Genomic DNA, 10,675 nt, shown 5'->3' on the forward strand with positions numbered 1-10,675 from the left:
ATTATGTGAGAGGAGATAAAAAAAAATGTGTAAAATGAATGTTAAGAGTAATTACCCAAATCAGTCTTCATGGATTTTAAAAGTGGATATTTTAGTTTAAAAAAAATTAATATACAAATTAATCTCCAAGGTTTTATTCCGGCAGACAAATTAGTCCGCAGTTCATTTTCCGGCAGAGTAACTACCCAGATCAGTATCCAAGAATTTTAAAAGCGGACATTTTAGTCTCCAAAAAAAATTAATACACAAATCAATCCTTAACATTTTTCTTTGTCGGACATAACAGTCCCCGTCCATTTTATTTTTACTATATGTCGACCATTTTTATTATTAACTTAACTTTATGCATGTGGACAATGACACTAGCATATTAATACACTCTTTTCGTTAGAAACAAGTAAGGTGCATAATGATGTTTTGAAATCTAAATTAAAATATTTTTCTTTTAATACAGACATGTTTTTAAAAATAGGACATCTTTTGATTATATTAAATATAAAAGTATAAAATAGTTTTAACTTTAAATTTTTTGTAGAATAATCTCTAATAATTTTATTGATTATTATTATTATTATTGAGTATATATATATAAAAGAATCGAATAAATAAATTTATCATTATTTTTATCTAAAAAATATAAAAAATTATGGTACAATATTATCGTGTAATTAATAATAATAATAATAATAATAATAATAATAATAATAATAATAATAATAATAATAATAATAATAATTTTACTTTTTTGGACAGAGAATTGTTATGTCTGATAGAGAAAAACGTTGGAAATTGATTGTGTATTAATTTTGTATGAGGACTAAAATGTTCGTTTTTAAAATCTGTGGGGACTGATCTGAGTAATTACTCTGCTGAAAAATGAATTGGGGACTGATTTGTCTGCCGGAATAAAACTTTGGGGATTGATCTGTGTATTAATTTTTCTTGGACACTAAAATGTCCGCTTTAAAATTTTTGGAGACTGATTTGGATAATTATTCGAATATTAATTTATATAGTAAATATAGAAATGAATATGAAAGGATAAGAGAATGAATTGGATTTTAATTAAATTTATACCTATTAAAAAAAGTTAACATTAAAAACAATAATGTAACTTATATAAAAATAGAATAAGAAAATATAAAAAGTTAAGGTTAAAAAAGAATATGAAAAGGTAAGGTAAAAAAAATTTTTTATAACATAATAAGATGATAGAAATAACCATTTTTACATTAAATTAAATGAAAAATAAAAACTATTAAAAAAAGTTAACATTAAAAACAATAATGTAACTTATATAAAAATAGAATAAGAAAATATAAAAAGTTAAGGTTAAAAAAGAATATGAAAAGGTAAGGTAAAAAAAAATTTTTATAACATAATAAGATGATAGAAATAACCATTTTTACATTAAATTAAATGAAAAATAAAAAAAAGCAAAATGTGCGGTGAGCGTGGATCGAACACGCGACCTTCAGATCTTCAGTCTGACGCTCTCCCAACTGAGCTATCCCCGCATCGATGCTAATTTTAATTTTTTTAAGATTATGTTTAAAGTTTGCGAACAATTTCCTTTCTCAGAATTGCCAATTTAGCCATAGAATCCGACATCATTATTTCATGCACTTAATCAACTCTACTTAAATAAGACGTTTGGATTAATAATATACTAAAATTTTGATTCTATTACTAGTTAGTAAAAGGAAATCCATTGATATTGGTCATTGTATAAAAGTCAGTATGCTTACCCCTCTAAACAACTTGCTATTATAGAATAAAATTCTTACCATTGAACATCACTCAGAATGCGATTAAATAGTTCACTTTTACATTTATTTACGGCATATCTATTATGTGGAATTCATGTATATAAAAATAATATCTTGAACAAAGATGGATTAATGTAAAATTATCATTCAACAGTTAGTTTGTAAAATAAATTTCAAATATAAAGATTTTCGATAATACAAGAATTGAGTTAAGACTCATACCCTCTCCAACAATGATATATTATTTCATCAAAATTTGTAAAAATGAGACTTCCAAGGAAAACAAATGTCCTGCAACATGATCCCTTTGTTGATTAACTTCAGTATGGATCAAATCTAAATCCGAAATTAGTACAATTGAAGTAACTCATGAGCTACAACTACCTAACAAATTACATAGGTAGTAACATCAAAATTAACTACAAAATTTCCTAGAAACATGTGAAGCCATGAAATCTTAAATTAAAGCATATCCTTTTCCCTGAAAAGTCATACTCCACTCAAATCATATTCAACTAACACTACCATTAGACACATGAAACTGACTATTGAAAATGCTAATAACTCTTAAGATGCCCCTTCAATGTCTCATAAGTTATAGTCCTGATTGCAAATAACCGCTTTGTATTGTAATCCATAAATCGTAGTATTACAGACAAGAGCTCAACCACAACCACAAGCACCATGCACCTTACAAGGTCAAATGGAATGTTTCTGCATGTAGCAAGAGAACATATGTTAGATATATGCCCTTCTTTCCCTGGGCGCCAAAGTCGCAATATTATCTTTTATCCAATTACTTTCCGCAAAATAAATTCTTTCATAAAAATCAATCATGACATCACCCACGAAATATGTTGGTAATGCAATGACTAGTGACAGGAAGAGGAGAAAAATAAATGAATAAAAATAAAAGGGAACAAAATGCCATATTCAGTGAAGGAACATATATCACTCAAATTGTGTTCTTCAAATTAACTTCACCTTTGGGATAAACTAGGGGAAATTGACGATTCAAATATCTCCTAGAAGCATCTTCAGTGTCTCATAAGTCATAAAGACAATGCCCACACCAGGAACAACCTTGTAATACTCGGGCAAAATCCCTCTGTACAGACCTCGCAACCCTTCATTTTGAACTATGCGCCTAAATGTCCCAAACAAACCACTGTTATAAACACGAGCTCGACCACCTGCACCCTCTAATTGCATCCTCCGTCTTACGAGATCTAAAGGAAATGTTGCTGAATGTTGCAAGAGATCATTACACATACAATACATGGTTAGTGACTTAGTGCCTAGAAAATATCATAAGAAATACACAGTATCTTATCTGATTAATTACTATAAAACAAATTCTTCCTTGTCCAAATCATCAAGCAAGACATGAGCAATCCAAACTCTTTCCATGAAATAAGTTCATTCAAGAAAATGTCAGCTTGCATCACAAAATGAGTTTAGCCAAATATTTAGGCACATAATTAAAAGCTAACAGATCAAAGACGTCTAACAGCTCACACAGTCATACCATATGTCAAACACATCTAACAGTCAGAAGCAAACAAATCAATTAAAAGGGAAACACTGATAGATCGTTTAGAATACCAAATAGTACTTCCAGCTTTCACATTCCACAGTACTACTATATTTCCTCAAAATTCAAAAAAATAAATAAATATCATTAGCCAATATATAAGCCCCAAAATTGAAGGAAGTACAAAACAATTTAACTAAAAAAGCTCAAAAGAAACTCAGCCAATGGTAACAGGAAAACCAAAATAACATTTAGATATGTAAATGATGATGAATTTCCCAGCTTCACCATGGTAACTATATTCATCACGTGCATGAAAAGTAATTAAATGAGCATCACATATAAATCTGTCAAATAACAGGTTGCCCAGGATGTTGAACAATTTATTTAAAAAAAAATTGAGGAATCATCCTGCCATTGCAAATAGCTACAAACTAACAAGTACCAACCTGTCGATGATGCAATTCCTGAAAGACTTCCACAAGCAAGACTGACCATGACAGTAGAATCATCGGGCCTAAATTTCAAAATGACGGAATGAAGGAAGTATTTAGGAAACAGATACAGTGAGCATAAACTACTACTTAATCCTTGCAAATATATATATATATATATATTCACCTTTGGGACTTCCAAAAAGAACGTAAGGCCTCATAAACAGAAAAACTAATAGCAATATTGGGCCCAACACCCTGCATCACACAAAAGAATTACTTATGACTATTATTTGAAGAAATCAAGATGACAGATATGTCAAAAAAAAAAGAAGTGAAAATGCAGCACCCTACCAGCAATGTTGCTCCAAGGCCCTTGTACAGACCAAAGAAACCTTCTTCCATACAAATGGTACTGAAAGCATGTGAGATGCCCCTATAGTATACAGCACTTCTCTGCAAAGGAACATAATAGAAGAATCTCAATAAACAAGGTGAAAAGGTAACAGAATATCATGATGAAGATGAATGTAATCTAACAATTCTTAACTCAGGGAGGTTGCTACAACACCTGTGCTGCAAGTCGCGTTCTCACAAGATCCAAAGGATATGTGGCAGAAGCAGCTGTTATACCTGCTAAACCACCACCCACAAAGTGCACAAATAGGTTTTTACTAGCATTTCCGCTATGATTCTCACCAATCAGTGACTGTAATAGCTGCAAACAGACAGCGTAAAGGCAACATTAATTCAAGCCTTAAGAATATATAAATAACTTCTGAAATAACTTACATTATAGAGAGGACATAAGAGATTACATTCTTGTAGTGTTCATAGGCATAGAAGTTGACAGCAGAATATGGGAGACGATGAACAATGGTAACCATATTGCCTTTCCAAAATGCTCTAAATCCTTCTTCATTGACAATACGGGAAGCTTCAAACCATATGCTAGGCTTGCTCAATGTTGCCATATCAGAATGCATACCTTGTATCTGTCAGGGAAAGAAATCCTAACCTTAGAAAAAACTTCATTCACATTAGCACGAGGAGGAATAATCAGGTTACACCTCATCGACATAATTACAAAAACCTGTTAATTATCCAGGCCTAATATGCAACGAAATGCGATAGTTTTACATTACGCCTTATGCAAGTTAAGTGTTGAATGTAAAACTGATAAGAGAAAGGAAAAAACAAGCCTATGTTGTATGATGATTTTACTTTCTATATACCAAATTCAAATTGGCTATCACTATGGCCAAATTCAAGTCATGTTTGACAGATAAGACATAGATGCAGACATTGTGTCCTAAGACACTGAATTAGTATATTTTATGTCTTTCTCAACAGAAAAAATACAAAAACCCTAATAAGAGACACAACTTATTTTTTTATTATTCCTATTAATTTTTCATAATTATATTTTTTATCATTATATTTTTCTTCCTAAATTTTTTGTATGGAAAGAAATGAGATTAAATTGGACTTTCATAATTTATATCTTTATATTTAATTTATCACCAAACAAAAATACAAAATACAGAAACACTAATTTTTATATCTCTTTCCTTTGTGTCTTGTCTAATGTCTAGGTCTATTCTCATAACTAATCTCATCCCATAATTCCAGGAAATTACAATTGTGGACACGGGATGGTTATCTCTATTCCAGAGTTTCTTTACACCTGTGTTGCCTACATTACAACATTTGGATGCACCCTTTCACCAAACCTACATTGTGCATCATTCCCTTAATCATACTAATTAAGAGTTAAAAAAAAATTTTTGGTATAAATAAATACACAAGTCAAAACAAAATCAAACATAAAAAACAAACAGGAACTAAACCACTAGTCACGAAGTGCCTATCAACTAACTAAACTCTAGACTTGGTAAACAAATTAAAATAAAAGCTCATACATAAAATAAATAAAGAAAAAAAGAAACCTGAAAAAGGATAGTGAGGCGAGCAAGGGGTGCAGTGCAGGTTTTGCTGAAAGCACCGGCGATGCCGCCGGCAAGAAGCTGATGAACGCTTCCTATCTGCGACTTCTGCCGCTGTTGTTGATTCTGCTGCTGCTGCTGGTTCCGGCGATTATTATGCGGCAGAAACTTAGCTGCCCCGCCGCCATCGACTACGGTGCCGTGGGCGGCGTTAAGGGCTTTCTGCCCACCTTCTACTACTATACCAACTCGAGCCTCCATCATTCACCGAAAACAACTCTTAAAACCTCAAAAACTCCCTTTTACCGCGAATTGTGTTGTTATCGTTACATGTAAGTTGCTGCAAGAGGAGCTTGAATTGGGGAAGGTGAAGAAGAGGGACATGGGCGAAGAGGGAGAATTTTTTGGGTTAAAGGTTGAAAGAATCGAACTTTGAAGTATGAAATGCAAAAGCCTGTGTGGGAGTTGAAGGTTAATTGACGAATCTAGGGTTTATCATTTGGGGGTTTGGGATGGGACGGTAAGTCGGTAACTACTAACTAAGTATCCGCAGAATCCGTTACGGGGAGGCGGCGGGTTCTCTCATTATGTCACGAGATTTTTTATTGGATAATGGGAAATGACTTAGGCTTAGTTTGGTAAAGTTTTGTAAAGATGTGCTCCGGACTATTAAATAGTCACATAATAAAACATATTTTTTAAGTTTTTCTAATAACTCTAAATAGTTCTTTTTTAAACTTAATTACAAATTAACTTTATATATTTTATTTAATTATAAAAATAATTTTTTATTTTATAAATAATTATTTTATCATAAATCTATCATGTTTATTAACAATCAAGAACAAAAACAATAATGAATTAGATTTTTCATTGATCTTAATAAATTTTTTTGCTATTCCAATCGATTAAAAGATTAAATTTGATCCGTCATGTTCATGAGGAATCATAAAATCGTGTTTTCTTGAAAACCAATCGATTGGACTATCAAACAAATCGATTGAATTATAACTCAATCGATTGGATTACAGTTTACCACTAAACAATCGATTGAAAATTGCTCGGCAGCATGGTTTTCCCAAAAATCAATCGATCGATTGAACGATGAATTAAATATGGATTTTTTATAATTCAATCGATTGTTTAGAATTTCCAATGGATTGAATGCTTCAAAACAACCTGGGTCTCACAATTCAATCGATTGCTTTTGTTACTCAATCGATTGAATTCACCAAAACAATATGAATTTACCTAATTCAATCAATTGAAGTGTGCTACCCAATCGATTGAAATGTGTACTACGCCTATTTCAATCTTGTTATCGTTTTTAGAAATTATCTTGTTATTCATCTATCTTATCTTTAAAATTATATCTTCAATTTTTATGATTTTATTTTGATTTAGATACTCTAATTTTATCTTTTTCTTAATATTAACATTATAAATTGGTGAATAATCCATCACCAATTATTCAATTCCACCATTGAAATCGTGTATCATTTTCTTTGATTATAAAAAATTTCATTGTTTTTCTTTGGAACATCCATCTACTCAATATCCAAATTTTTTTGGAATTTTTTATCCGTCTATTTAATGTTCACTATTCCTTCAACTTTAATCACCGTTGCAGCAATCAGCAAAGGTCCAATCAAGTTTTTCATTGTAGTGTTCAAAAAATAAACTATCGTTTTGATTATAAAATCGAGGTCAGTGAATAGAATTTCTAATTTTGCAATTATTCGTTTCGATACTTTATTCGTGAAATTGATTGTGTAATGAAAAATTATTTTTTTTTTATCTTTTATTAATTCATAGACATTGAGAAATACTAAAAAGTAAATAGATGTTATTATTTTTTATTATTAATTAGCTCGCAATCAGGGACGGACCTAGAAGGGGCGAGTAGTGGCATGGACACCCCAAAATTTTAAGAAACTATACTTATCTATAACAATATATAATGGAAATACACAGAGTTTGATGTCCAATATTTTTTCCTATTTTACCCCTATCTTTATAATCTAAAACTACATACTCAATCACGTACTCACGTTCTATAAATTTTTCATTAACCCATGACAGAATGATGTAACTGCTTCACTTGAAAAAATTGTTCACTCTCAATTGTAAGATTATAAAAATGGCTCCACTTACACTATAGTTTAAACAAGGTAATTTTTTTTAATTAAATGTACAAATAATAAATTTTCTCTTTAAATTATTAACATACTATTTTAATAATATACTCTTGATGCTTATATGCAATATATAATGATAATTAGTGTCTAAATTTAAATTCCAATATTACTCTTAAAGATAGGTTTATTATTAAAAAAATTATTTTGTCAATTTCGTTAAATAAAAAAATTTCTACCCATTTTTTCACAGTAACCTCGTTAAGATATTCTTATTAGATGTAAATTATTGTTACAAATATTTTTATTAAGATATGTTTTGAAGGAATAAAAGTAAAATAGTTCAATAAGGATAATTTTTTAAAAAAAATAAATTAACACTAATAATTTTTCTCTTCAAATTATTAATGTACTTTTCTAATATACTCTAAGTACCTACACAATATATAATATCAATTAGCGTTCAAATTTATGTTCCAATATTATTATTAACGAGAGGGGTTTATTATTTTTTAAAAAAATTTACACAAAATAATTTTTGTATCAATATATCATGATTCATTTTAAAAATAATATTTATTCATCTAAGTCATAGAGTGTCTTGAAAAATCATATTTAAATAATTTTTTTATCTTTTAACTTATAAATAGTTCTAGAAAGGGATAATGTCAAATTTTATGTCATTATGTATGAGAACAATGATTTATTTTATTATATTTATTTTTATACCAAATAACAAAAAAAATTAAATTTTATGTTCGTTTTTTGTTACTTATTTTACTTATCTATAATTGTTTAAATTAGACTTTATGCTTATTAAGTCATGTTTTCTCCTAACAAAAAAAATAGTTATGAAAGTACTTTTATATTTGTATAGGAGTACATTCATTATGTTATAATTTTAATAATTAATGTAAATTTTAAAAAATTAAATAAATTTATATTTATTTTGATTACATTCAAAAGTGAATTATATGTATTCTTATAATCAAGAAATATACTTAACTTATTTTATAATAAGTAAGTTTTTCAATAATTTAATTTATTAAAAAAATTTCATCTTTTTATTTATCCTACAAAATAAAAATTCATATTAATAGTTTTGAATAAGAGAATTAAAATAAAAAAAAAATAAACTTTGAATAAAAAAAATACAAAGTTTTCAATCTAAAAATATAAAATAGTTAAAAGATAAAAAAATTATTTAAATATAATTTTTCAAGACACTCTATGACTTAGATGAATAAATATTATTTTTAAAATGAATCATGATATATTGATACAAAAATTATTGTGTGTAAATTTTTTTAAAAAATAATAAACCTCTCTCGTTAATAACAATATTGGAACATAAATTTGAATGCCAATTGATATTATATATTGTATAGATACTTAGAGTATATTAGAAAAGTACGTTAATAATTTGAAGAGAAAAATTATTAGTGTAAATTTATTTTTTTAAAAAAATTATCCTTATTGAACTATTTTACTTTTATTCCTTCAAAATATATCTTAATAAAAATATTTGTAACAATAATTTATATTCAATAAGAATATCTTAACGAGGTTACTGTGAAAAAATAGGTAGAAATTTTTTTATTTAACGAAATTGACAAAGAATTTTTTAATAATAAACCTCTTTTTAAGAGTAATATTGGAATTTAAATTTAGACACTAATTATCATTATATATTGCATATAAGCATCAAGAGTATATTACTAAAATAGTATGATAATAATTTAAAGAGAAAAATTATTCTTTGTACATTTAATTAAAAAAAATTACCTTGTTTAAACTATAGTGTAAGTGGAGCCATTTTTATAATTTTATAATTGAGAGTGAGCAATTTTGTTAAGTGAAGCAGTTACATCATTCTGTCATGGGTTAATGTAAAATTTACAAAACGTGAGTACGTGATTGAGTATGTAGTTTTAGATTATAAAGATAGGGGTAAAATAGGAAAAAAATATTGGACACCAAACTCTCTGTATTCCCATTATATATTGTTATAGATAAGTATAGTTTCTTAAAATTTTGGGGTGTCCAGGCCACTACTCGCCCCCCTCTAGGTCCGTCCCTGATTGCTAGCTAATTAATAATAAAAAATAATAACATCTATTTACTTTTTAGTATTTCTCAATGTCTGTGAATTTTAATAAAAGATAAAAAAAATATTTTTTCATTACACAATCAATTTCACGAATAAAGTATCGAAACAAATAATTACAAAATTAGAGATTCTATTCACTGACCTCGATTTTGTAATCAAAATGCTGGTTAGTGGATATTAAATAGACGGATAAAAAATTCCAAAAAAATTGGATATTGAGTAGATGGATGTTCCAAAGAAAAACAATGAAATTTTTATAATCAAAGAAAATGATACACGATTTCAATGGTGGGATTGAATAATTGGTGATGGATTATTCACCAATTTATAATGTTAATATTAAGAAAAAGATAAGATTAGAGTATCTAAATTAAAATAAAATCGCAAAAATTGAAGATAGAATTTTAAAGATAAGATAGATGAATAACAAAATAATTTCTAAAAACGATAACAAGATTGAAATAGGCGTAGTACACATTTCAATCGATTGGGTAGCACACTTCAATCGATTGAATTAGGTAAATTCATATTGTTTTGGTGAATTCAATCGATTGAGTAACAAAAGCAATCGATTGAATTGTGAGACCCAGGTTGTTTTGAAGCATTCAATCGATTGAAAATTCTAAACAATCGATTGAATTATAAAAAATTCACATTTAATTCATTGTTCAATCGATTGTGTAATATGACCAATCGATTGATTTTTGTGAAAACCATGCTGCCCAACAATTTTCAATCGATTGTTTA

The 10,675-nt window shown here is 28.2% G+C and overlaps 1 protein-coding gene and 1 non-coding gene across 2 annotated transcripts; both read right to left on the reverse strand.

The window, feature by feature from the left end:
• Window positions 1–1,444: 1,444 nt before the first annotated feature.
• On the reverse strand, window positions 1,445–1,517 carry TRNAF-GAA (transfer RNA phenylalanine (anticodon GAA)). Its single transcript has one exon. It is a non-coding gene; the product is annotated as a tRNA-Phe (tRNA).
• Window positions 1,518–1,995: 478 nt separating this feature from the next.
• LOC112727817 (uncharacterized) lies at window positions 1,996–6,303 on the reverse strand. The gene is made up of 8 exons (XM_025777727.3): window positions 5,687–6,303; window positions 4,556–4,732; window positions 4,309–4,455; window positions 4,092–4,193; window positions 3,925–3,995; window positions 3,753–3,820; window positions 2,754–3,013; window positions 1,996–2,483 (listed from the first exon to the last, which is right to left on the reverse strand). The coding sequence occupies exons 1-7, from the start codon at window positions 5,945–5,947 to the stop codon at window positions 2,784–2,786; spliced, it is 1,056 nt and encodes a 351-aa protein (XP_025633512.1). The 5' UTR covers window positions 5,948–6,303; the 3' UTR covers window positions 1,996–2,483; window positions 2,754–2,783.
• Between the last annotated feature and the right edge of the window lie 4,372 nt (window positions 6,304–10,675).

This window comes from Arachis hypogaea, chromosome 12, assembly GCF_003086295.3.
Source record: "Arachis hypogaea cultivar Tifrunner chromosome 12, arahy.Tifrunner.gnm2.J5K5, whole genome shotgun sequence".
Lineage (NCBI taxonomy): Eukaryota > Viridiplantae > Streptophyta > Magnoliopsida > Fabales > Fabaceae > Arachis > Arachis hypogaea.

Coding starts and splice junctions, on each gene's coding strand:
- LOC112727817 (XM_025777727.3), bottom strand. CDS start 5,947: ATGATGGAGGCTCGAGTTGGTATAGTAGTAGAAGGTGGGCAGAAAGCC. Junction 4,733..5,686: donor GCCTCACTATCCTTTTTCAG/GTTTCTTTTTTT, acceptor TTTCCCTGACAG/ATACAAGGTATGCATTCTGA. Junction 3,821..3,924: donor TCTTTTTGGAAGTCCCAAAG/GTGAATATATAT, acceptor TTTGAAATTTAG/GCCCGATGATTCTACTGTCA.